The sequence below is a fragment of the Macaca nemestrina genome, chromosome 13, assembly GCF_043159975.1.
Source record: "Macaca nemestrina isolate mMacNem1 chromosome 13, mMacNem.hap1, whole genome shotgun sequence".
In the NCBI taxonomy this organism is placed as follows: domain Eukaryota; kingdom Metazoa; phylum Chordata; class Mammalia; order Primates; family Cercopithecidae; genus Macaca; species Macaca nemestrina.
This window is the reverse complement of record NC_092137.1, coordinates 69,424,120-69,451,950: the sequence shown is the minus strand read 5'-3', so window position 1 is coordinate 69,451,950 and position 27,831 is coordinate 69,424,120. Positions and strand designations below refer to the sequence as shown.

Genomic DNA, 27,831 nt, shown 5'->3' with positions numbered 1-27,831 from the left:
CACTAATGACATATTCTGGAAAATTACTAAACGTTAAGTGTCGACAGGGCAAGACCAATTAAAGGCCCCTGGAATGCACATCCCTGGTTGTCTGCTAGGCTCACTCAGTAGCTGTAACTTGCTCAGAAGCCTGGGCTCGAGAGACAAATTACCAAGCATTACAGATGACCAAAACCACAGTCCCTTTGGGGTTGTATGTAACTGGCTGAAACGGAGAAGAGTGAGTATGTCAGCACCAAGGCTTTCACAACTGATGACCAACAACACCCCTCCAGGTGACTCTTATTTATATTCCCTGGAACCTATGAATATGTTACCTTACATGGCAGAAAGGAGTTTGCAGATGTGATTAAGGTAAGGATGTGGAGATGGGGAGAGTATCCTGGACTATCCGGTGGGCTCAGTCTAACTACATGGGTCCTTCCTAGAGGACCCACGGTGGTTTTTGGCAGGAGGGTCAAATCCAGAGAAGGAGATGTGTGGATAGAAGCAGAGTCACAGTGATTAGGTGTGAGACGGACTCAACCCAATGTTGCTGACTGTGGAAATGCAGGGTGGTCATAAACCAGTGGGTGTGGGCAGCCTCTAGCATCTATAAAAGACAAGGAAATTCTCCTCTGGAGTCTCCGAAAGGAAAACAGCTCTGCCAACACCTTGATTTTAGTCTAGTGAGACCCGTTTGGGGCTTATGACATCTGAAACTGTAAGATAATAGATTTGTGTTGATTAAACCTTTAAGTTTGTGGTAATTTATCCCAGTGACAAGAGGAAACTAATACAGTCCTTCTCACTCCTTGACATATTCTATGTTAATTTGCTGATTGTCTGTGCCCCCTGGAATGCCAGCTCCATGAAAGCAGGGGTGTTGATGGTTTTGTTCACTTCTATCTGCCTAGCCCTTAGGACAACATCTGGTGCTCAATATATGTTTGTTGGATGAATGAATGATTCTAAGTGGTAGGTGCTTCCATGAGTGTCCTCTAGTTGAATTGTCCCAGCAGTCCCAGAGGCCTGTGGAGAGGAAATGGAGGGGCAAAGAGAGATCAAGTAACTTGCCCAAAGGCAGATGGTTTGTAAACCGGAGAGTCGAGATTGGAACCCATGTCTCTCTAATTCCAAATCACATATGCTTTCTATTACACCAACTGCAGATTCTTCCTCATGCAGATCTTTTGGTGAGAGCGCTTTAATTTAGATCCTTTAGAACACAGGGCTTCTCAGCTGTGGGTTGCAACCCTTTAAGCCCTCATGAAATCAATTTTGTATGGGACCAGAACTTTTAAGAAATAGAAGAGAAAATATTAATTGCACATGGTGAGGACAAGTATTGTTTTGTGAAAAATTTGTTTCAGTTAAATGTGTATGGGTGTATGTATGACTGTGTGTGCACACATGTGTGGGCATAAACTGGGCCAAAATGTAAAACACATTTCCTACCCAAGCCTTAGGAACATTTGAAAATCCTGATCTTGCAGGGGTCTTTGAATGACAGTGCTGGGAAGGCTGGAGGAGTGTACAGAGTTTAAGTTCCTGGACACAAAGCATTTATATAGGGGCAGTGTTAAGAATCATCTCGAAGATTTCATGTTCTGAAATGATTTTCTGGTGGGTTATATACACATATAAAATTGTGTTCTTTAATCTTTATAAACTGTTGTTTGAGTTCTTGTGGGTTAAACTTTGTCTTGCCAAGTGTAGTGTTTCTCATCTATTTTGGCAAGGAATTTACAAAAGCCTTGAAAAATATTTTGAAATGATTTTAGAATGCTGGATAGAAATGCTGCTGTGTGCAGCATGATTTTCTGTATTAAGCCGTTTCAATCACCAGCTAAATGTTTTCCTTTAAGGTTCTTTTGGATAAGCATTTATATTTCAGGATATAACCAGGTGGGTTTCCTGGATGAATGCCTCTTTTTTCTTTCCCCTGTTTTTCAGAAGGAGAGGGCTCCCAGCATTTGGCTTTGTCAATCAGCCCACCCACAGAGCTGTGTGTGCTAATCACTCAACTCTGTGACAAATGAGCAATGAGATGGGGCAGAAAGAAGAACACTGGGCTGTTGAAGAAACACATTAATTAACTCAGCAGAAATTTAAAGTTACATGCATAGCAAAAGAGCAGAAACCACCTAGATGTATAATACCAGGAGAATGAGTAGAAAATGATGTTTCTTTGTGGCAACAGGTCACCCTATGGTGTAGTGTTTAAGCACAAAGTGACCGAAGCCAGGCTGCCCCAGTTTGTACTGTGAGTTTCCTTTTCACCAGCTCTACAGGTTAGATGAGTAGTTTCATCTCCCCAAGCCTTACTTTTCTCATATTTAAAGTGGAGATAATAACACTGTCTACTCTACAGATTTGCTGTAAGACTTAAAATTAAATATTGAAGTTAGGTACTTGTCTCATAGAAGGTATTCATTAAATGTTACCTATGATCATAGTAAAGTCATTAAAATGATCATTTTGGAGGCTCTGTAGAAAGGCGGAAAAGAATGTAATACAGAGTGTAGGAATCCAATAATTTGAACTTTGTAAGCAGGCATCTGTCCATCTTCTATTCTGTGCTCCTCCAAGCCTATTTTCCTCTTACCCCCAAGCCACGGATTTTATTCCTTCTGCCCCACTCACTCCGCCCAAATTGCTCTTGCTAAGGCCACCCATGGCATCCCGACTGCCAAACGCCTTGACACTCATTTCACTTGGTTCTTTGCGGAGATCTGCTGCGCTGGGCCTCTCCTCTGCACACTTTCCCTCAGCCTCTGTGCCACCAGCTTCTACCTGCTCCCTCCGACCTCTCTGCCGAGTCCTTTTCAGCTTCTTCTGCTCCTCCCCCTCTGCCTGCACTTGACATGGTGGCCTTCATTTGGCACCTCTATTCTCATCTCCCAGCTGAGTGCTCTCATCTAGTCTCATGGCTCCAGCTTCCACCTGTCTGCTGGTGACTCACAAATTCTATACTCAACCCAGTCCTCTCTTGAGCTCCAGATCTGGGTATCCATTTACCTATTAAATCTTAATTGTAATGTGGATGTATCGCAGGTATCGAAAACTCAAACATTACAAACTGAACTAACTCTTCTCCCCAAACCTGCTCCTCCTTTTGCACACCCTGCCTTGATTCATGGCACCACCAATCTATCCAGATGGGCATGCTGGGTACCAGGAATCATTCTAACTTCCCTTCTCTCTGCCACCTGCTCATGTCCAACATCAACCGTGTCTCCTGAATGTTTTCTCTGTAGCAGCTCTGTTGCTGCCTCTTCCCATCCACCCCTGACCCACCATCTCCACAGCTCCTGCCTGGGCCCAGGCCCTCACCATCTTACTCATTCTGTGAACAGTTTCCTGATTGGCCTTTCATCTCCAGGGTTCCTGTCCTCTTTCCTATTGATTAATAAAGAAATTTGTTGCGAGCCCAAATGGATGCACTGCAGTCAATAAAAGGAACCACGAAACATTTTACTAGCAGTGTGAATTTGGGCAAGTTACCTAACCTCTCTGAGCTCTGGTTTTCCATTTGTAGTTTCTACTGAGCTGGGTATCTATTTACTAATGGATAAGTAGTTTCTACTTTCAAGGGCTGTTATAAATAATAAAGGCATTAGCGCATAGAAAGTGCTGCCTGACTTGCAGGGTGTGCTTGATCCGGGTGAGCTGTTGTCATTGGGCTCTTCTGGCCAAGGCAAGATTAGCTAGTTCCAGGTGTATCCTCGGCATTCTGAGTTCTGATTGTCCCACAAATGTACCTAAATCTCCAGTCTGTGGCATAGAAAACAATCCAGGCAATCAATCAACACAACCTATAACCTCTTTCTACTCCTACAACAGGTAGTTTTTATGCAAGAGCTTTAGAAAAACAGTGTTTGCAACCAAGAAGTAAGCTTTAGAAAAAACAGTGTTAACAACCAAAATGAAAATAAAAAATAACTCTCAAAAGTCAACGAGCACTGCATGACAAAGGCTCTTGGAGCCTTGATTTTTCCGAATGTTGGCAGAAGTCTGTCATTTAAACACGGTAGTAGTGGGCTCGTCAATAACAACATTTTGGGGCTAGATGTGCCACAGAAGAGTTTTCTAAACAGCCTCTGCGCTTCACCTAATGTCTTAGAGGATCCTTCTGAGTTGCTGCCGCTTTATCTGTCTCAGACTTGGATGTCTGTCGTGCACAAGCCTCTCCATAGCACGCACTTAAGACACTGGTCCTCACTCCCCGGCAAAATGCCCAACTGCTTCTGCGAAGCTAAGACAAAGGTTTCTCCACAAGCCTCAAGCCCTCTGGCAGACTGTATTAGCTGACATTTATAAATAGCTTTCTTTCATTTGAAGTTGACAAATTTTGACTATAAAATGAGAAATTTACCAATTCCATGCTCCCAAACTGTATCTTAGCCACAGAAAATACCTTTCAATTCACACAGGCAAAGTGGAAGTTCTATGTAAACTCTAGCTTTGGTTTCTTTCTAAACAATAAGACTGTGCTGCGAATGATTCTGCAGCCAGCGTTCATAGCACTCCGGAGGTAGGGGGCCGGGCATGGTGGCGCATGCCTATAATCCCAACACTTTTGAGAGGCTGAGGTGGGATGATTACTTGAGACCAGCTTGGACAACACAGTGAGACCCCCGTGTTTACAAAAAAATTTTTTAAAAAATTAGCTGGGTGCGATGGCTTATATCTGTAGTCCCAGCTACTTGGGAGACTCGGGTGGGAGAATCCCTTGAACCTAGGAGTTTGATGCTAGAGTGGGCTGTATGATTGCACCACTGCGCTACAGCCTGGGTGATAGAACAAGACCCTGTTTTCAAAATAAACAAAAAAACCAAAGCACCCGGGTCATCAGCTTTTGTGGTGGGGTTTCCTCTTTTTTTTTTTTTTTTTTTTTCCGCCAGGCAGCAGTTGTATCTTTCCTTCTGGTTTGTCTGCCTTAGCCAGCTAGAAGATAGTCAGAGATTGAGAATTCTGAGAGTAGTTCAACTTATAAGGCCACTATAAACTGACACCTGACTTTTTACACTTTGAAATACATGGGAGGCCAGGTGTGATGGCTTACGCCTGTAATCCTAGCACTATGGGCAGCCAACGTGGTTGGATCAAGAGGTCAAGAAATTGAGACCATCCTGACCAACATGGTGAAACCCCATATGTACTAAAAAAAATACAAAAATTAGTTGGGCATGGTGGCACATGCCTGTAGTCCCAGCTACTTGGGAGGCTGAGGCAGGAGAATCACTTGAACCTGGGAGATGAGGGTTGTAGTGAGTCGAGATCATGCCACTGCAGTCCAGCCTGGCGACAGAGTTAGACTCTGTCTCAAAAAAAAAAAAAAAAAAAAAGGCCTGGGCACGGTGGCTTACACCTGTAATCCCAGCACTTGGGGAGGCTGAGGCAAGCAGATCACGAGGTCAGAAGATTGAGACCATCCTGGCTAACACAGTGAAACCCTGTCTCTACTAAAAATACAAAAAAATTAGCTGGGCGTGGTGATGGGCACCTGTACTCCCAACTATTTGGGAGGCTGAGGCAGGAGAATGGCGTGAACCCGGAGGCGGAGCTTGCAGTGAGCTGAGATCGCGCCACTGCACTCCAGCCCGGGCGACAGAGTGAGACTCCGTCTCAAAAAAAAAAAAAAAAAAAAAAAAAAAACAGAAATACATGGTAAATAGCGTGACCCGCGCTTTCCCTCAAAGGAAAAAATTAATAGATTTAATGGATAATGTTGGAAACTTTCCCTACACACAGACACACACACACTCATGCATGTGTGCACGCCATGCACAGGGTAATTTTTGTTGCGCTTTTTTTTTCTTCTTTTGGTTTTTAAGAAAAGTTTGCCCATATAGCTGGGCATGACTTCACTTGTCTAAAATGGTCAGCCTCAGTTTAATGAGAAGCACGGGGTATTGTAAATCCGGGGGTGAAAACCAAGCAAAGGAAAATGCAGGCTAAATATCAGGGAAAATTTCCCGATCATGAGTCTGGAATGAGGAAGAGGGGAGGTGTGGTCGGTGTGGTTGGTGCCTTAAATTAGATGGGGAGATGGTGGGTGGAGAAGAGCCTACTGTGGACTTCTTCCCTCCGTGTGTTCTCTTTGGGTTTGCTTGGCAAATGTGCTCACCTGCTTCTCAAAAACTCCGTTTCATGGAAAGCAATGAGTCTAATGCAATGCAATTCAATAAGTATATGATTCTGGCACCTTTCACTGGGGAGCCAGGAGTCTTTCCAATACCTGCTGAGAGTTTTGTGTGAGTTGGAGCTGTTCTCCTTGCTTATAGTGGAGGCAGAAGGCAGGCAGCGAGTGGACGGGTCACTCTCCCTGACCTGCGGGCCCCCATCCATTCTCTGCCTGCCTTTGCCATGCCTTGGAAGCCTGCCTCTGGATCACCTAGCTGCCCTTTGGTCTTGGTCTGTAAAGAGCCAAAGATTTGCAGGGCAAGAGGCAACATTATATAGGTACTTATATAACCATTTAAAAATGTAAAAATCGTTCTTTGTTTGTAGATCATATAAAAACAGGTGGTGGGGTGCATTTAGATTGTCAACTAAAGAAACAGTTTCTGCTGAGTAGTCTCTTCGCACGGCTGCAGCTCTTCCTGGAACCCAGTAACACCATTTTCCCACGTGCCCTTCAGGTGTAACAGCTCTCGTTGTTGCCAGCCCCTGGGTGCCTCACCGTAGCCTGGGGATTCCCTTCACTCTGCCCACACCTCTGTTAGCTCAACTCTTTTCAGTGTGCTTTCTGTTTCCTATCAGGACCACAGCGAGTTCAGGGAGAGAGTTCAGGAAAGGGAAACAGAGTTTATGGCACCACATAAGGCTAAATGTTTTGTCCAAGGCTGAGCAAATGTCCTCAGGCATTGTGGCTAGCACGGGACTCACTGTGGATCACACATCATGTAAAACAGGATGAACCCTGAGATTCTGGAAGCAAGCCTGCCTTACTTCTGTATAGACAGCATGCATGATTCCTTTTGAATTTCTTTCTGTGCTTCTATCCTCCTTGTTGCACCTAAAACAACCTCTTTTTCTCTTCTCTCCTCAGAGAGATGGCATGAAGAATGTCACTTTCCGGACAGAGTGTGCCCAAACGGTCTGTGTGGTTTGACCGGCAGGATGCTCTGGGGAATGGCTTCATAATTACCGTTCATGCTTCAGCTCTTTAATAAGGGATGAGCCAGGTACAACACTGTTTACTGGGGATTCAAAGCGTAGCTGGTGTGTGCAGGGGGTCAAATCTGGTGGAGAGAAGGCTCATAAACATGAGTAACCACACCAACGGCTGTGTATGCGTTTCCTCTACAGTAGAAGGAGCTGAGTAAGCATTGGCATTGGCTGTTCCACCAGGCAAAAGGAGGATTCATGCTCTGCACATCCTAACGAGGGAGTCCCGCCGAGGAGCTCTTCAAGTCCACCGGCATCCTAGGTCATTTCCATCTGGCCTTTTAGTTGACTCCTAAGACACTCAGATTCCCAACCACTTAACATTAATTCGGCAGTTGTGTTTGTGGTAAAAATGGACCCAGTGTGAACATTAATGGGGCTCTCCTTGCTGAAATGCCTGAAAAATCACTGCAGTGCAATCATGGCCTCTTTGCCTATTTTAACAATCCAGTCACCACAGTTCCTGCCCTCCAAGAACTTCCTATGGAATGCTGGCTGGAACCTTTGGTGACAACTTCTTCATTTTTTTTTTCTTTTTTTATTTGAGATGGAGTCTTGCCCTGTTGCCCAGGCTGGAGTGCAATGGCGCGATCTCGGCTCACTGCAACCTCTGCCTCCTGGGTTCAAACGATTCTCCTGCCTCAGCCTCTGGAGTAGCTGGGATTACAGGCATCCGCCACCACGCAGCTAATTTTTGTATTTTTAGTAGAGATGGGGTTTCACCATGTTGGCCAGGGCTGGTCTTGAACTCCTGACCTTGTGATCCAGCCTCTTCGGCTTTCCAAAGTGCTGGGATTGCAGGCATGAGCCACTGAGCCCAGCTGGTGACAACTTCTTAACTCAGCTTGTTAAAACCCAGATGGCTGGGCCCCACTTCCAGAGGTTTTGATTTAGTAGATCTTAGGTGGGGCCCAAGAATGTCCATTTCTAACAATTCTTGGGTGATGCTGTTGCTGCTGGTCCAGAGACCACCTTTGAGAGCCAGTGCTTTACTACAGAGACTACAGAGACTAAGAGGAAGCTCAAGAGTCAGGACCGATGAAGTGATAATTGGGGCAACAGAGGCCTATCGCTCAGGGAGTCTGGAAGTGAAATTAGAAAAGGGAGGCATTGTGAACAAATGCTGAGAGCCAGTGTGCTTTTGGAGGCCTTTTGTGAGATTCTGAGTCACTGGGCCTGGAAATCTGTATTTTTTAAAGCACTCTCAGGTGATTCTGACACTCAGCTGGGTTTGAAAGCCTCTGTATATTCAACATCCTACAGTGCCTGGCACACAGTAGCTGCACAACGAATACTCACTGAATTGATAATAATTCTGAGTGGGTGTTGGGAATGTTTTTAGATTTCTAAATGTATTGGCCCATATACTTATTTACTGCATCAAATTCAGTCCTAAACTGCCAGTCAATAGAGGAATAATATGCTCTCAAGTAGAAACTGGAGTTTTCAAACAGAATTAATGTTCTCTCAGTGTCCCAGATTACAGAAACAAAAACCTGGCTGTAACCAAAGATGTGGCATTAGTCACAAGGTACAGATTCCTGAGAATGGCATAACAGAAAATCCCCTTTCTTCTTCATGGCTGAGAATCTGCTTGGCTCCTTCCTGTCTGCACATGCATGCACGCCACTGCATGTTCTTCATTAGAAAATAATTAGAAGCAAACAGCTGTTAGTCAAGCGAGCTGCATTTTGCCCACATCTTTTCAGAGTTCAATCCATTACCCCAGGGGGCAGGCTTATCCTAAAAAAAGAATCTCACTGCTTTAAACACGGCAAAACAAAATAGAAATGCGTGGCAATTCAGGTGAGCTTGAGCTAGCTCAGCTGAGGTAAAGGTGACCATCAATAACGTTTTGTTACACTGCCTGCAATGGTACTTCTTTTGATTTTGTTGGAGAAGTCCTGCTCCAAAATTAGCAAATTAACTCAGCGAATGATGAAAATAATCTTTGTTGCTATCGGAAGGAGGTAAGGCTGTGTGTGTGTGCGCGCGTGTATATGTGTATGGATGGTGATGGGAGCTGGCTCTATTGAGTCTTTGACTTGAGGCTTTGGAGTTGGCTCAGTTCTGTTTGCAGCATGAAACTGGAGTCTGTAGCCCTGAGTTGGGGGCCTTGGGTTCCAGACCTCAGCAGAACAAGGACTTTGCCTATCTTAGTATAAAATCAGAGGGTGGGAACAGATTATGTCTAGAGTCTTTTCAGCTATAATTTTCCAGTGCTCTTTGATAAGTGGCATAGTGCAGATGTGTATGGGCACGGCTAAAGAGTGAAGGTGTTAACTCAATCATGTGAATTCAAAGCCATTTGGACCAAGAAAAATAGAAAAGAGGCCTTCAGGCTGGGCATGGTGGCCCATGCCTATAATCTTAGCATTTCAGGAGGCCGAGGTAGGCAGACTGCTTTAGCTCAGGAGTGCAAGACAGGCCTGGGCAACATGGCGAAACCCCCTCTCTCTCAAAAAAAAAAAAAAAAAACAACAATTAGCTGGGTGTAGTGGTGTGTGCCTGTAGTCCCAGCTACCTGGGGGGCTGAGGTGGGAGGATGGCTTGAGCCTGGGAGGTCGAGGCTGCAGTGAGCAGAGATCACACAACTGCACTACAGCCTGGGTGATAGAGTGAGAACCTGTCTCAAAAAAATAAATAAAATAAAATAAAATAAAATAAAAAAGAGGCCTTAGGAAGCATTAACTGCCTCCTATGGCTTATACTTCCCAATAAACCAAAGAGGATTTTAAACTCTGGAGGTGTGGGGGAAAGAGGGATGGTGGAGAAAAAAGATTTGTTCACAACCAGGAAGAGTGAGTCCTAGATCCATGGCCATTGAGATTTGCTGGTGGGCCCCGATACACTGGTAGGAGGCTCAAATAAAAGGGAATGGGCTTATGTTATGGCAAAAGGAGTAGAGATTAGCATCAAGGAGTATGCTGCCATTTTTCTTAGACAGTAGCTTGTCTACTAAGTGAAGTTATGAGATGTTATGGAAATTTATAGTCACTCTCTGGGGTTACTACCCAAGTTACTTGACTCATAGTCCATGCTTTTTCCACTACTTTGCCATGGTGAATTTTTTTTTTTTTTTATATGGAACACTTCATGAATTTGCATGTCATCCTTGCCCAGGGGTCATGCTAATCTTCTCTATATTGTTCCAATTTTAGTATATGTGCTGCAGAAGTGAGCACCATGGTGATTTTTAAAAAGCCTAGTTTTCAACCCAGATTATGTGGAAATTGATAGTAATTACTTGTACTTCAAGTCCATAATTTTAGATAATTGTTCCCCTGTGATAAGCTGGATTTTAGGTTGGGATTTTATCACTAGGAAAGATTCTGATTCTTCACTATGTAAGTGTTTTATCAGGACTGACGATAGATTTTTGAGTAGAGAGACACACCTTGATCGGAGAGTACCACTTGCGTGGGGAAGAAGGCCGACGCATATTGTTGTTGAGATTTCGCGGCTCAGGGAATTCATATTCTTGCTCTGGCATCTTGACTCTTGCATTCTTTGCCTTTTCCAACTTAGCACCTTCTTCTGTGGAGCCCTTTTCTCCCCAACGAACCTAAAATAAATAAAATATAATGAAACAAAATGACAAAATATGCTGCCCCTTGAGAATGAGAATGACAAATACATGCATGAGTTGCAATGTGAATGCTACCCAACCCTGGATTCCCTTGGGTTTTGAGGACCAGGGAAGAGGGAAACTGTGGAAAAAGAGAAAAGGGAAGAACCGAAGGAGCAGAGAGCGTGAACCACATGGGTGGATATTTAGGGAGGAATTGTCCAGGCAGCGGGGACAGTACATGCAAAGACCTTGCAGGTTCAGGTACGAACTCTGGATTTTAATTCAGTGAGAAAAGGAATCACGAGGAAGTTTGAACTGATGTGTTCCCTGCTCTGACTCACAGTGGGCAAGACATGGGAGCGCACAGTGAAAAGGCTGTCCCTCCTATCTCTCCATCTGTCTGCCTTACAGTCCATATCCCCACCAGACCTCAAGCAGGTTTTCAGCAATTTGCTTCGGGTTTCTGACATAGAGTGGTCAGCATGGTCTATGGCCATACTGCCCTGAGCATGCCTGATATCTAGAGGCTAAGCAGGGTCGGCCCTGGCTGGTACCTGGATGGGAGTAGTCAGCACATAGATAAGTATATATTAAACTGTCCTCTTACCTCCATTCTTTTAATGCCTCCAACGCCTCTCCCACCATAATAAGAGGCATCTACCGTTGGCCACTTTTTCTTAGGCAGACCATCATCATCTTCTTCCTGCAGAGAAATTGTGGCACATGAAGGAAGCAAAACAGCACTGCTGTGTGGACCTGTCTACTATGGCCAAGTGATTAGGAGTAGAGCTTGTAGAGTCAGACTGCCTAGAGTACAATCCCAGTGCTACTGTTTCCTGGGATCTTGGGCCAATCACTGAAACCACTTAAGCTTGTTTTCCTTATCTATAGAGTGGGAATGTAAGCAGTGCTACCTGGTAAGTTTGTGGTACAGTCCTGTTCTCTTGTTCTTTTCTACAGCTCTACTCCTTTGTGGGAATCGCATCTAACCCCACCTACATGCTGATGACTTATGAATTTATATCTTCAGCCCTGATGCCTCTGAACTCCAACTACTCACTTGACATTCACATTATTTGGGGACTAAAAAAGATCTCAACAAAACCACCGCAGAGATATCCTGATTTCCCTACCCTAAATGTGCTCCTCCTGTAGTCTTCCCCACTGCCTGGAAGTCACTCTCTCTTCTTTACTGCCTTTCCCCCACTTGTCCCAACTTGCCAGCTAGTTCTGTTGCTACTACTTAAAGATCTGAAATCTGTTGACTTCTCCACCCCAACCACCACCCTGGGCCCACGCCCCCATGCACTTGCTCCTGGACACTGTGGTAGCTTCCCAACTGGCCTCCTGCTGCCCTTAGACTCACCTATGATCTGTTCTCCACAAAGCAGCAGGGTAAGTGCAAATGCCAGCTCTGCCCTGTGTGTTCTGGCCTTTGCTCACCTTTCTGGCCTTCTTCCTTATCATGCGCCCCCCCCCCCCCAACTTCCTGAGCTCCAGCCTGCCTGCCTGCCCTCTCTCAAATACTCTGGGCAAATTCCTGTCTTGGGGCCTGTGCACAGTGTCCCCTTGTCCCCTTGTCCAGGAAAGCACTTTCCCTACCCCATCTTCTGATGGATGGATTTTCATATCACTCCTCAGAGAAGCCTCCCCTGGAAATTTCTTCTAAAGTAGCCGGACTCTCCATCCCATCAATCTGTTTTATTTTAGTTAAGCATCTCATCATGGCTTGATACTTACTTAATATCTGTCTCTCCACACTAGAACATACGTTCCACAGAGGCTTTTGTCATGCTTACAATTGTATTCCCAGTTTTTAGAATAGCACTACATAAAAGGCCGGGCGCGGTGGCTCAAGCCTGTAATCCCAGCACTTTGGGAGGCCGAGGCGGGCGGATCACAAGGTCAGGAGATCGAGACCACAGTGAAACCCCGTCTCTACTAAAAATACAAAAAATTAGCCGGGCGCGGTGGCGGGCGCCTGTAGTCCCAGCTACTCAGGAGGCTGAGGCAGGAGAATGGCGGGAACCCGGGAGGCGGAGCTTGCAGTGAGCCGAGATCGCGCCACTGCACTCCAGCCTGGGCAACAGCGTGAGACTCCGTCTCAAAAAAAAAAAAAAAAAAAAAAAAAAAAAAAGAATAGCACTACATAGTATGTGGCGGGTGCCCAAGAATTATCTGTTGAATTTACAAATAAGTTAAATGAGATGACTCAAATAAAGAAGTTAATTTAGTGTCTGCAACTTAGCTCAGTGACAAGAAGTTAGTGTTTATATTTTTTAAGATGAAGAAAGAAGACAAGAGGAACTTGTAACTTTATGGATGGAAAAAAGGGAGGAGATGTAGCGACTGCTCTTCCTTTTGGCACTGTAACTATTCTTGTTGTGCGGAGAAAAATATCACTGTTTACAGTCATGGATGGATTATAAGCAAGTGGCATGATTTCTCCTCTGGATAGAGAAAGGAAGCTGGAAAAGGGGTTGATAAAGCAGAGGAAAGAACAAAAGAGGGAGAAATTGCTCACAATGCTGAAGCCTGCTTGTCATAGCCTTGTTTTGGTGGCATTTGGGTGAAGTTCTATGCAGGGTACCACTGCGTGGGATGGGTACCCATGCAGGAGGCGGTACAGAGCAGCAAAGGCAGGAGAGGTCAGGATGAAAGGTGACAGAGCAAGCAGAAACATGTTGGCACATTAAGACTCCCTGAGTTACATGTTGTGCTTGGGATGGGCAGTCTTCTTTAAAATGATTTTTAAAAAATTTAATACATCTTAAAGGACAGAGAGGTCGTAGCAGACTAGGATGTACAACATTCTGACAGCTGACACTTGGGTGTCTCTCTCTCTCTCTTACTTGGTTGCTCTCTCTCAGATTCTGCTGACCTTTGTATTCTAAGTGCAAAGTAGGTACTCAATAAACACATATTGCATTCATGATAACACGCCATTGAATTTATGCAGCCTTTCCCATGTTATGTGCCAGTCACTCTTCTAAGTGCTTTAAATGTATTATTAATCCTTTAATCTTGCAACCATCCAAGAAGGTACATGGTGTTATTATTCCTATTTTAGAGAATAAGAATAGAGAGGTTAAATGACTTCGGTCACTCAGCTTCTAAGTGACAGAGCTGGATTTGAACTCATGCAACCTCATTCTCATTTGTTTCTCAGCATTGGCCAGTCTGGATTTTGTTCTTCTGTGGTTTGCTTTTCTAATCATTTGATGGCAACAAATACACGCTCATTTTTGACTTCCCCTTGTACCTGCTAATTTCGATACTTGTTTTTTGTTTCTTTTTGGAGACAGGATCTCACTCTGTCACCCAGGCTGGAGTGCAGCCTCAACTAACCCAGCTCAAGCAATTCTCTCACCTCAGCCTCCCTGAGTAGCTGGGATTACAGACACATATCAATGTGCCCGGCTAATTTTTCTATTTTTTTTTTTTTTTGTAGAGATGGGGTTTTGCCACATTGCCCAGGCCGGTCACAAACTCCTGGGCTCAAGTGATCCTCCCACCTCAGCCTCCCAATGTGCTGGGATTACAGGTGTGAGCCACTGCACCTGACCTTAATTTTGATAATTTACAGCTGCAAAATATGACAAAGTCCCCAACACAATAAAATATTATAGTTCATATGATTTTACCTTATAATTTCAGAGGTTTCTTTCACCTTATGATGTGAAAGCAGGAATCTTATATATCCTATATGTGGTTAAACTTTACATTGGCGGTGGACGTATGTTTCTGTGTAAGTGTCTGTGAACATAGATAAACAAAATATGGCTCTGAAAGCCTGGGCATTCCCGCTCTGGGGCAGTTTTCCAAAGGAGATAACAGAAATTCTATACCCTAAAGCTGAACACAGCAACACCACGAACGTTAAGAAACTCCAAGAGTAAAGCCGCTTTATTCCATAGGGGACTCAACTAGGTTCATGAGCCTCTTAATCATTTAGGAGCTCATCTAATTAAGCCTTTTCACTGCACAGAAGAGGAGTCAGATCTAGAGAAAAGAAGTGATTCCTGAAGGTGAAATTCTGGTGTGGTTATCTGATGCCTTGTCCAGGGATTTTTCTCCCCCTATATTTTATGAAAAGAACTTAAAGAAGGATTTACAATTGGCTTTCTCTAATTCGCAACCCCGTTGAGTGCTCAGGATATAGTAAGATGCATAAAGCCGGTTTCCGCTGCTTTCCAGGCTAGCTTGCACACCGGGGGAACCCTTCCTCTAGTTCCTGGCCCCTCCCTCTAGTTTCTGGCCCCTCCCTCTAATCCCTGGCCGCTCCCTCGTCCCTGGCCCCTCCCTCTAGTCCCTGGCCCCTCCCTCTCGTCCCTGGCTTGGGGAAGGAGGCCCCGCCCCCGTGCTCAGGCCCCGGGCAGGGCCTGGCCTTCTCGCAACAGGAAATGCCTAGGGCTTGGGCAATCTCCATACACTGCAGCGCCACCGAGCCCGTCGCTTAATCCCCTGACCGGAGCTGGCCTGCCAAGCTCAGACAACAGCACCAGGCAGCACAAAGGCCCAGGGGCTGACGGACGGGAGAGTCAGAGTTTCCCCTGCAGTTAGCATGGGTCTGTTTACACATTCTGGAGACAGAAGGGTTTTGCAATTCCCAGGAAGAGAAGGGAATCTTTGATGTGTCTTTTCATTTGGCCAAAAATGGATGGAGTAGAATCCCAGCCCCTCAGCAAGGCCACTAAGAAACTCGGCAGCACCGGAGGGTGGATTTTTACATCTCATTATATCATAAAGGCTCTTGAGAACTTCCTCCTACACTGCCCTTCAAGGATGGTAGCAGGGAGGGAGAAAACACCAGTATAGAAATCCTCAGTGTGAGCTGGCTTTCCTTTAGTAAACTAAAAACAAAAAACAAAACAAAACAAAACCAAACCTTACTGTTCTCTATGGTTATTGGAGGATGGGGCTGGATGAGCCCAGTTGCTTTGGATGAGAAATCAGGGGGTTTGTGGGGAATGAGAAGATGAGTAGAACAGAGTGGGGCCGAGTTACCAGCAAACTGCTGAGACCCCCAATTCCCCCGAGTGGTGGGAGTGGCCGGTGGTAAAGAAGTGGCCCTTTACTATTCCACCAGGGCTTGTGGGCTGCACTATACTTTAAAACCTTCAGTAAAATTTGCTGCGCAGCTGGATGTGTGCCAGTGCTGCTAGATCGTGTCTAGCAAACCGAGAAGATGAGATAACGCGGAAGAAGCAAGGAGTAGGAGTCAGTGGTGCCTGGGAGAAACCGCAGGGATTGGGGAGGGAGGCTGGTTTCCCATCAAGGGAAGTTGTGTTTAAATCTGAAAGGATGTGGTGGCTCCAGACGTCCAGCTGGCTGGAGCTTGGGTAACAGAAATGGCAGCACATTCCTCAGATGGTAGAGGCCCCTTCTGACCTGCATGTCCTCAGGCAGACCTGGGTGTGCCTGCAGGCACAGTCCTGCTCGAGGAAGAAACAGCTGTAGAGGATGAAGTCTCTGAACTCACTTGGTTAGCCTGTAATTGGATTAGCCCTGTGCTGTCCTCAGACCCTGAACTTTTCCCATCTTTCCCAATCATGCCAGGCTTTTGTGCAGCTCCGCGCTTCAACATGCAGGGCTCCACATGCCTGGAAAGCCCTTCTCCCATTTCTTCTACCCATCCCTTCATGTTGTTTAAGTGTAACCTATTCTGCGAAGAACTCCCGGGTTCCCCAGAGAATGCAATGCTCCCTCCTCATGTTTCCACAACTCCACCTTCCACTCATGCAACACATTTAACTGTTAGTTATTAAGCAAACCAGAGGGTAGAAGGAATTAATTTTCCAGATTCTGGGGCTGCCTCACTCCTGCATGTAGACTGTGCACAGGTCAACTCCACAGACTTGATGTGAATAGTGCCCCCTGGAGTTGTGCATAGAGTGGCCCTCTCAGACTCAGTTGATAAGTTCTTTAACATTCCTGCTTCTCTGGTATCCATTTACTAGAAGAGCCACATGGCCAGTTTGACCCAAGAAGGCTCACAATTCCCAATTCACTGCAAGTTTCAATAGGAACTATCAATGAAAAGAAGCACATAACTGAAAGAGAATCAAGCCCAAGGCAGTAGCTTTTAATCAGCCTTTAAATTAATTTTAAATGTCATTGAACTGGAGCACATCTTAAATGTATAAGCTCAACAAGGGCCTTTTATTTGTCAATTCTTTCATTAACTCAAGCAACTATCATTGAGTCCCCATCACCTGCCAGCACAGTGTTGTATTTTGAGAAAAATAAAGTGAACTCAACTGTCGACAATATTGTTTACATTTATAGAGGAGTGAGTTTTGTGAGAATGATGACATGAATTAAAGGACTAAGCCCACAGAAACTCCCAGGTGTGGGAGGCTCCGAAGGGCAGAACTTAAAGTAGAACTGGTGGGACTGTCTCATCTGGTCTTTGGGGAGAAGTCAGGGAGATCCCCTCAATGTCAGTCTTGGAGGCAAACTCCTAGGAGTGAATTGGCAAGTCAGAAAGATCCAGCAATACTTCTGTTTGTAAATACAAAAAATTCCGAAGGATTTAAGATTTCACCATTCTGAGCCGCATTTCACATGTCATGGCACCATTATATCTGTTTACGTAAACAAAGTGATTAAAGACAACACAAGGATTGTCCTGTATTCTTCAATAAAGAATAAAGTGTTTATTTTCCTAGCAGCAATGTTTTTTGTTTTTTTTTTTTTTTTTTTTTAAATTTAAAGTATTAAAACATAGAATACTGAATTTTGGGCCTTTTCTAGGACTTCTGTTTGGAGTGTATGTGTGTGTGAATGTGTGTGTGAGTGTGTGTGTATGTGTGTGTGTATATTTAATGCTCACTGGCAAGAAGATGCCCTGACAGTTGCTTGGCCCTTCATCCCTCCAGGGTGGAGGCTACTCTGGGTGTCTGTGTAGTCATGAAGGATGCCAGGCCTGTTGCTATTAGGAGTTCAACTTATCTAGCCCTGTATAATTTTCCAAAGCTCAGTTTTCCTATCTAAACATTTCTTGCCACAGAGAAATTGTTAGGATCAGTGAGCATAATAATAAATCTGAAAATAAGCTCATCCTTCAAAGCCAGGTGCCTATTGTTCACTGGATAGGCATCAAATGCCTTCAATAGGCACCCCTCTCCCTTTAAATACAAAACACCAACCTATAGATGTCCATATATTCACATCCTTTCTCACTCTCACCCAACCCCACTGCACGTATACTAACCCATGATTAAAACAAGAAGACACATTCTTTTTTTGGAAGAGTTGGGGTCTTGCTCTGTTGCCCAGGCTAGAGTGCAGTGGCATGAACATGGCTCACTGCAGTTTCCAGCTTCTGGGCTTAAGCGACCCTCCAGCCTCGGTTTCCCAAGTAGCTGGGACCACATGTGTGACAGCCACCATGCCAAGCTAATTTTTATTTTTGTAGAGATGGGGGTCTCCCTATGTTGCCCAGGCTGGTCTCAAACTCCTGGTCCCAAGCAATCCTGCTTGAGCCTCCCAAGGTGCTTGGATTACAGGAGTGAGCCACCATACCAAGCTCCCAGATGCATTCTAAAGTTTCATGATGAGACATGGTGATGTGGGAGCATGAAAGAGAAGACAGGCGGGAAACATGGGGATGAGAGCTAAAGAGAATAGCTACACACTAGGGCCACAGACAGAGCACAGAAAATAAGTAGCCATCTTTACATCAGTCTTAAAAGGGGCTGTGTGCCCTGTCTGAGTGACAGGGTCAGAGAGGGGTGGCACTGCCACTCAAGAAAGGGGCACCTGATGCTCCCAACAAGGAGCGGAGGCCTTGCTCTTGGTTGCAGGAGCTACATCGTCTTCAGGGACGGGTGAGGAAAGACTGCTCTATGCTTCTTTTTCAGGTACAAGTTTGAATCCCAGTCCCATCACTTAATAACTGAAATCTTGGGGCAACTGGTATTTTAATCTCATTATACCTCAGTTTTGCATCTATAAGACAGGAGTTCATAATAGCACACTTTTGTTTCAGGGCTGCTGAATGATGAAATGAAATATACCACAAAAAGTGCTTCACATCACTGCCTGGATAGTCATAAATGCTCAATAAATGTCATCTTTAGTAATTAACCACTATTACTATTAGTTTTTATACATTCATATGCAATATCCACCAGGAATCTCTGCCTTTCTTCCTGATTAGGACTGATTAGGCCACCAACTTTATAAACGTCCAGTTACACACTCTCTCTCTCTCTCTTTTTTTTTTTTTTGAGATAGAGTCTCGCTCTGTTGCCCAGGCTGGAGTGCAGTAGTGTGATCTTGGCTCACTGCAACTTCCGCCTCCCAGGTTCAAGCAATTCTTCTGCCTCAGCCTCCTGATCAGCTGGGATTACAGGCATGTGCCACCATGCCCAGCTAATTTTTTGTATTTTTAGTAGAGACAGGGTTTTCCATGTTGGCCAGGCTGGTCTCAAGTTATCTGCCCACCTCGGCCTTCCAAAGTGCTAAGCCACTATGCCTGGCCCAGTTACACACTCTCCTAAGGCAACTCTGGCAGAGAATCTCACACGTGCTATTAGCCCACAGGAGGTACTCATTCTAGAGTTGTTGAATAAATAAGATTTTTAAATATCAAAAAACATTAGGATTACTTACATACCTTTTACCTCTATCCTATTTGACTTCTCTAATGTCCCTCCAGTCAGATTCTAAGACCTTGATTTGCTTGATGCTAAAAAGTACAATGTTTTATCTATTATTGCCTACGTCTCCAGTTTGGGTAGTTTCTTGATTTATTTCTGACACAATATTTAGTTGATTAAGCCAGAGGGTTTCCAAGGGAAATGAAGGAGGGGAGGTGCTCTAGGCTCCAAGAAAGGAATGTTTTGTTTTTCATCGCAAATAAAATGTACTAGTCATCTGTCCAGCCCAGGTCTGGCCAAGGCAGTGTGATTAAGGAAGAAAATGGCAGGTGTTTCTGGAGCTGTGCCTTTGATAGAGTAAGAAAGCACATGGGAAAGGAAGCATCTTCTCTTTCCAGCACATTTACTTCATGTGTAGGTCTGTGTGTGTCTCAGACATGGAGCTGCTTGGGGCTAAGCCATAACCCACTTTACATTCAGTCATGGGGCTTCCTGCTCTCTGTTGCCTTTCAAATATGCATAAAGTTGGGAACGATAGGATCTTTGGGAGCCTGTATAAGTGGCAGATGTTGGGAGAATATGGCATAGATTCCTGGGTGTAGCTTTTATTTTGATGGTATTTAATGAGACCGAAGTTTCGTTTCTGAAACAATACTATTTCAGAGAGGCCACAGGGCCTGCACCAGGTCCACTCCTCCTTCTAAGGGGAGCTATTCTCACCAGGGCCACGGGGCCTACTAGGAAGCTTCTCTTTGGCCAGATGTGACCCAAGAGCGCCAGTCTGTCGGTTGGCTGTGAGCTGTGACTGATGATCTATGGTCTGGAGTGAAAAGATGAGCTGGACCAAGTATTTTCCCCTGTTGGGAACCGGAAGATGGAAACCGAGAGACTCAGGCTATAAGCACTGGGGGCAGATGGTGAAATGAAGACAGAAAATATCAGATAGAGTCAGGCAAGAGGGCTCTCTACAAACTAGAGTTACAAGGGCAGAGAGGAGGCCAGTAAGAGAAGGCAGAAGGGAGTAAATTCCCAGAGAGAAGCAGAGCTGCTAGCAGTGAAATCGAAAGCCCATGAGGGTGGTGTCTAGGGCTGCCTCAGTTCTTTCCCCAGCCACAGTCTACCTGAGTTCTTTCATCTTGGACTAGCTTGAACTGGTCTCTGTTTTTTGCAGGCTAATGAGGCAGATAGAAACTCAAATATAGTCATAAAATCCATGGAAGGTGATTACATGCAGAACAAAACCATCACATGAAGTGCTCCATTACTGCATTCTCCCATGAACTGCCAGTTATTTGGAATAACTGGAGACTTAGGGAGGGATCCTCACTAGTGCCACTTGAGAAGACCCTTAACCCCGGAAATGTCCCTCTTAGTTGTTAAAATGGACCTTCCTTGCTTTTACTGAGCTCTTCAAGTTTCAAGTAATTTCTCTTTGTACCCTCTTTATATAAGTGTGTCACTGTTGATTACACAGAATCTCAGAAAGTAGTTCCTTTTTCTAATGTGAATTTTTGTATTTTCTATTAAAAAGGTCACTGAGAGCTTATCATAAAGTTATCTTCATTCTCTAAGTTTAGTTATTTAAATAGTAGACATGCTCAGAATATTATACTTAAAGAACTGATGAAAGTTTGGATAAGTAATACTGAAGGTCTTCATATATATGGCAGAGAGTGTTTGATGTCATATAGCTATCTATTGAGTGTTAAACACTGGAATTTGAATACAGGGAACTAGAGGAAAAGACTGTCTAGATTGAGACTATGATTTTCAGAGCATTGTATAAAATACTTTGCACGGGCTATGTTAGGTTATCTGTTTCTGTGGGATTTCTTTCTTTCTTCTTCTTGTTCTTTTATTTTATTTTCCTTCCAAAATACATCATGAAGAAGATTAGGCAGACTAACTCACAGGGCCAACACACGTGCTGAAAAGTGCCTGATGCTAAAAAGTACAACGTTCAAATTTTTATTGCCTAGGTCTCCAGTTTGGGTAGTTTCTTGCTTTGTTTCTGACATCATATTGAATGATTAAGTCAGAGGGTTTCAAAGGGAAATGAAGGAGGGGAGGGGGTCTAGGCTTCAGGAAGGGGATGTTTTGTTTTTCATCAGCAAATGAAATGTACTAGTCATCTGTCCAGCCCAGGTCTGGCCAAGTATAATGAACTGCAGGTGTTCACGTGATTATCCCTTTGATAGAGTGACAGGGGACAGGTGAGGAAGCTTCAGCCCAAAAACTCTTTTAAGCCTAACACAACCCTTTAGATTCAAGCATTCTGAGGTTGTCACTCTGTTTGGGAAATAAAGTCAGCTCTCTACAACTTTTATGAAACTGAAAAAACTCAACTACTTCTCTTCCTTGCTTTTAGCTATTCTTCCTAGATGGTTTTCTAGTTTGGGCTTTTTCACTTGGCTCCAAAATTGTGTTGCTGGGTCCTTCATCCTGAAAGTCCCTGCTGAGCTTGTACTGCATGTGAAACCCTAGGCTAGATGTTGGATCTGGGGTAAGTCAGAGCCCAGTCTTACACCTACATCCCCAGGTGTACTTTGGCCACTATGGCTGCCACGTCACCTTCTAAAGGCAAACGCAGAGCAGGAGCCGAAAGAAAGAGCCACAACCCCTCTAAGTGAACACAACAAGGGAGGGAATGTTCTTTGTCTCCGGGCAAACAAAGCGGTCCTAATAAGGGAGCTCCTTGCTCTATTTTATTTTTTATGTTCTGGAAGTCTGAGAGATAGCTGCACACAACAGAAACAAAGCCAACTGCAGTCGTGGAACTAGCCACGGGACTTTCTCTTGAAGGATTAAGGAAAGGTTTTTATGTATGTAAAGAAGGTTTTTTCTCCTTCTTTGCACAGCAATGTAATTTCCTCCCTTGATTTCTGGGCAGAAAGTTAGCATTCCAACAAGATGTGCTTTAATTGATTGCAGCTATTAAATCCCTTGGCTTACATGCGTATGGTTCAGGATATAAGAGCCACATGGAAGTTTTAATTTAATCATTACTCTTTCTGTATGTAGGAAACTTGACAGAGGCATTGGAAGGGGAAGGGTGAGGAACTGGCACTTGATTTGCACACAACAGACCTTAGGGATTGAGGACAATAACTTGAAAGCTTATCAACATATCTTTTGGTCTCATTGAGTGTTTAGATATGTAACCCTGGCTTCTGAATTGGTGGGTGTTACCTCTAGAGACTCCAGCTGTACTGAGAGTGATCAGATTAGCTAAGCCACTTGATAGACACTCTTGCATTTCTCATGATTAGCCTTTAATGCCTCCACTGTAATCTACCCCAGGCCACCCTTGCATCAGAACTGCTTACTGGCCAATTCAGTGGTAGAGTCCAAGAATTTTTTTCTTTAGATGATGAGTATTTGAGAGGAAGGCCAGGATATTAACATATCCCTCTCCAGCATATTTTCATTACTGCCTGGCAAATCTTTAGATAATATTGTTTTTAAATTAAAGAAAAATGAAGTATTTGGCATCAGGCTATTCCTAGAGCCAATGATTGGAGAATGCAGCAAATTGCGCCTGATCTACACACATAAAGCATTAAGTCTCTGCAGGGAGAAGAGAATCTTAGGGTTTGTTTGAGAGGAAAAGTCAGTATCTCAAAGCTCCAAATAACTGTATTGATAAAAACATTTGTTTACGTCTCAAATTTTATCTCTGCAGGGAGGAAAACCTCCAAAATCCATTGTCTTTTCTGGCAGTTTAGTTCAGTTTCTTGTTCATCCCTGGTTAGGAAAGGTCAGAGACTTTCTTCCCTTCTGCTTCACAGGCAGGTACATTAAATTCTTTGGGCCTGACTTAGCTCTGCTCCGTAGGGGGCTAAGTGTCCAGCTGCCCAGCCAGCTCTCCACCCCACTCTGCCACCCCGCCCACCTGCCACCATCCTGCTGTGGTCACTTACCTCACTCTCCTCAGCAGGGGGTGGAGGGACCTCCTTGATAATCTGAAAAGAAAACAGAGAACAGGTCAGTGAAAAATCTCTGGCTACCTTCCTTCTAAGAGGCCTGCTGTCAGGAGGTATTGTGGTGGTGCTGCCATAACTACCATGGCAATGGCCCCAGCAAGTCGGACTTAATCAGTGCCATGAGGTGTCTTTCTGGACAGAGTAGCTCTGCTAGTTAGCATATGACTCAGGCTGAGAGTTCCAGTCAAAATTGCATCTTTTGTGTTTTTATATAGAGAAATAAATGTTCCGCAGGTAACAGTTTCATTTCCTACCCCAGATAGCTATCATGCAAACTTATTCACTCATTTATTCACCTAGTCATTCACCTATCAGATTATTCATCCATCTATCCAACCATCTACACATTTAACAAAGAATTGTCACATGATGGAAGTTAAGACGGTGCTTTAGGGATGCATCAGGCGTGGACCCCACTCAGGCTGCTGGCAGTCCTTCAGCTGTCACTGGTTACCACGGGTGCCTCTGCGGGGTGGATGTGCTGCTCAGGCAGACCGATTCCCAACAGAGGCAGCAAAGGAGTGTCCAGGGATTTCTTTCAGGGCACTGACACTTAGGGCACAGGGCACAAAGCTTTAACTAACAATGTTATAAGATTCTGACTGTCCCATCTTTGGGGCTGAAGAGAGACATGTGGAAACTCTGGATGGGCAAGTAATTGGGAGACCGTCTAACCCATGAGAGAATGATGATACATGGGATAAGGACAGGGCAGGGACAGCTGGGGCCAGTGAGCAGCCCCTCCTCCCTCTTGACCCCAACTTGTACCCCTCTGTCATAAAAGGAAAGCCCTTACCGTTAAATGGATTGAGAGTCTCTTACATGGCATTTGGCAATTATCTACTATAATTCCACTTTGTCCCTTGGAGGGCTTCCTACTCTCACCCCAAACTTATTATCAGAAGTTTGGGTCCTCTACTCAGTCCTTTTACTTAGAGGACTTCTGGCAAATGCGAAGCTCATTCCCTATCTCTTGATGCCTTAACACCAGGCGCTGACTTTGTAGACGGGTGTTTGGGCAGTGCCCACAGGATCCATTCTTTCTTCTTCCAGTTGGGGAACCAGCCTCTGACTGCAGGCCAGGATGCTCAGCTGTTAGCAAGCACGTCTTTACCTCTCCCTACTCAGCACATGTCTCCTCTGGTTTGATGATTATTCTGGGACCTTGTTAGGGCTCCAATCCCCACACTGTTACCCACCCTACCATTATCTATAACGTCATCTTTGCATGAGGAGGCAGGCTTCCCACTGCAGGTTCTGTTAACCTTAGCCAGTGGCCCAAGACTCCAGTCCTCTGAAAGTACGGTATTCAATTAATTGAAGAGGCAGAAGTGAAGGCCTCCAGGGGTTTCAAACTCTCATTTCATCTGCTTCCACTTCCTGGCTGCTGTGAGACGCCTGGTGAAGGTCTCTGGAAAATGCAAAGCCATGATTGTGCTCACCCACTCAACCCTGGCTCAGAGTTCCTTAAGGAAATCTCTGGGGAGGATCGCTACTGCCCAGGACTGATTTCCCATCATCCCAGAAGCAGTAAATTACTTACAGCAGGAAATGTCTGGAAACTGGAGGGAGGGGTGAGGATCTGGGGACCAAGATCTGGAATGCATTTGTTCTCCTGGGGCAGGGGTAGGGAGGGGAGTGAGAGGGGGAACAGGATGTTTGGGAAGAGACAGATGTTGAGAGGGCAGCATACGTGGCAAGGCCCCTGGGTGTTAAGAGTTTTGGTGCTGAGCAGAGGGCTTTTGTCCACACGGTGCTATGAGCTAAGCACAGCATAGATTTTTTTTTTTTTTTTTTTTTTTTTGAGACGGCGTCTCGCTCTGTCACCCAGGCTGGAGTGCAGTGGCCGGATCTCAGCTCACTGCAAGCTCCACCTCCCGGGTTCACGCCATTCTCCTGCCTCAGCCTCCCGAGTAGCTGGGACTATAGGCGCCCGCCACCTCGCCCGGCTAGTTTTTTGTATTTTTTAGTAGAGACGGGGTTTCACCGTGTTAGCCAGGATGGTCTCGATCTCCTGACCTCGTGATCCGCCCGTCTCGGCCTCCCAAAGTGCTGGGATTACAGGCGTGAGCCACCACGCCCGGCCAGCATAGATGTTATCTGTGAATCCCAGACCTGCCTTCTCCTGACTGTCAGAATTTGACGAGTCCCTTAACCTGCCCGAGCTCCACTGTCTGAGCAATCACGTGTGTTAAGCATCTGGTAGCGAGTAGCTGCTCAGTAGATGCTGCATGCTATTAGTACTCTCCTTTCCCTTTCTTGTTGTCTGTGCCTCTTACCTTGATTACATCTTTCCTACCCCTCCCCGATGCATATACTAAATGCCTTTGCATGGTGGCTTCCGGACATGCCAATGGGCCAGCACTTTATGAACTGAGTGAGATAGGAGGCTGGTGTTCTAACAGTGGCCAAGGGTTTTGAGGGAGTCGGTAGCTGTATGCCTGGCTACATGTGTGTCAGCTATGACACTGGCCAGGGAATGCGGTTCCAGGTGGCCCAACACTCAGACCAACCCATCAATACGGTTGCTGTTTAATTTAATGTATTAAGTATTAATTGAATATCTATTCTACATCCTGCAATGTGCCAGACCCTAAGGAACCCAAAACACCATGCTAAAATACATGACTTATTAAATATTGATAAAGAGGGGCTGGTTTATGATCCAGATTTCACATTGACACACTATAAGTTGGGCACCTGAGCTTCTGGAAAAAATGTCACTCTGTTCAGGTAAACAGGAATTAAGTACCTCCAACCTGGTCTCATTGGCTGGGCATCTGGCTATGTTCAGCAGGAATGGGCAGGAAGTCTTCTCATTGCTTCAAGCCCATGCACCAGCAGCTTGCCCCTGGGGAGCAGGGTGCAGCTCACCACAGGATGGCAGGACAGCTTTTAAAAGTATGATCTAGATAGGCTAAGCTTGGAGTCAGGGATGAGAATTCCAAGCAGTGAAGTTGGACAGGCTGTCTGTGAGTGGGCCAAATCTTTGTGCCAAAACCAGCACATGGGCCACCCAAAGGAGTGCTCTGAGCACAGGGACATGTCAACTCTCTCAGACCACCGCATTCCCCTCAGGGCCAGAGTCTGTGTTGCCTGGCGGAGTAGCTTGGGCAAAAGCCTGCATTGCTCTGTAGCCTGCAGCACCAGGGCAACACGGCCACACACAGAGTAGCCTTAAAAATAGACATCTCTATGGTTGCTTCAGTACTTAAAACCAGTGCACCCCTGCTAATGGCTTCCCATGGCTTATAGGATAAAATGCAAACTGCTCCCATGCCCCACAAGGCCCACATGATGTGGCCTCACTTCCCTCCCACTGCATCTCTCTCCTTCACTTTCTGTACTCCAGTCTCCTGGGCACCTTTCCGTTCCTTCCACATGCTCTGCTACTTCTCAAGTGCAGTATCTTCTGCCCAAATGCTCACTACTTCCTCCACCCTCAATCCACAGCCCTGCACATTCCCCAGTGAACACCTACTTATCAAACAGATCTCCAGTAAATGCACCTCCCCTGGGAATCTCACAGAAAGGACCAGGTCCTCTTTGTGGGCTCCCACCATGTTTGTTTTCTGTAGCACTTTGAATCATAATTGAAAGGCAAATTGCATAATTGTTTCCAACCAGCATGACTAGAAAGCCTCTATTTCCAACTAGAATGCAAGCTAGAATCAGCTTCCAAGCTCAGGCTTGGTTTGGCCCACTCTCCTTTTCTCAGGTTATGTGAGCATCCTCTTGGTTATGGGTGGGCTCTTTGCACCTTTCTCGTTAAGAGGGACAAAGAAGATGGATAAGGTTGAAAGATCATTAATAAAATATTTTAAACAAAAATTCTCCAATTAACGTAAGCATAACATGGAAGAACTGGATGGTAGTATGGGAGTAAATCTGAGAACATTTTTCATATTTCTACTCCGCAGGCCAGCACTGCTTCCCCACTTACTACCACCTTTAGACTGGGTATTTTAGAGAAGCAGAAAGTGACCATTTGCCTCCTTGGGATAGCTGCCCTAGAGTCCCTTTTGCACTAAGAGTTGGACTGGTGAGATAAAGGGGATGGGAAAAATGAGATGGAATATGAAACTCCTGAATTCTATTGGTGTTTCTCTGATACCTGAGAATTTCTTGAAACTGTTGTGTGTTGGGAGATGTATCTCCTCTCCTCTCTTACCAGTGACTTTAATTCTGACTTTATCCATCTCTGTTCACGCTGATACGAGGTAAGGCCAGATTTGATGATGATCATTGCATAGATAAAGGAAAGTCAGAAAAGACCAGGTAGAATCTGATCAAATTGAAATGTTATTGACAGCTTCTCATTGAGTCAAACAAATTCCAGTTCTTATGTGCACCCCTGAGTTTGGCTGTTGGAAATGGTAATGATGGAAGATGTGGAGATGCAGTCAGCATAGTACGAATACAGTAGAAAGATCACGTGTGCCCAGGGCCTGTTTGACGCCTGGGAAGTTGAACTATTTTGGTTTTATGAATTAAGTTCAACCATTTGGGTCTCTAT

The 27,831-nt window shown here is 45.0% G+C and overlaps 1 protein-coding gene and 1 non-coding gene across 4 annotated transcripts in view; both read right to left on the bottom strand.

The window, feature by feature from the left end:
• LOC105465199 (ANTXR cell adhesion molecule 1) overlaps window positions 1-27,831 on the bottom strand; it is a 239,376-nt gene that overhangs the window by 57,094 nt on the left and 154,451 nt on the right. For all 3 annotated transcript variants that reach the window (XM_011713474.2, XM_071076840.1, XM_071076839.1), the window contains exons 14-16: window positions 23,253-23,294; window positions 11,334-11,429; window positions 10,553-10,720 (exon numbers count right to left, since the gene is read on the bottom strand). In XM_011713474.2, the coding sequence (XP_011711776.2) occupies window positions 10,553-10,720; window positions 11,334-11,429; window positions 23,253-23,294 (306 nt within the window). The remainder of the gene's footprint in view (window positions 1-10,552; window positions 10,721-11,333; window positions 11,430-23,252; window positions 23,295-27,831) is intronic.
• Window positions 10,234-10,340, bottom strand: LOC112423764 (U6 spliceosomal RNA). Its single transcript, XR_003014320.1, has one exon. It is a non-coding gene; the product is annotated as a U6 spliceosomal RNA (small nuclear RNA).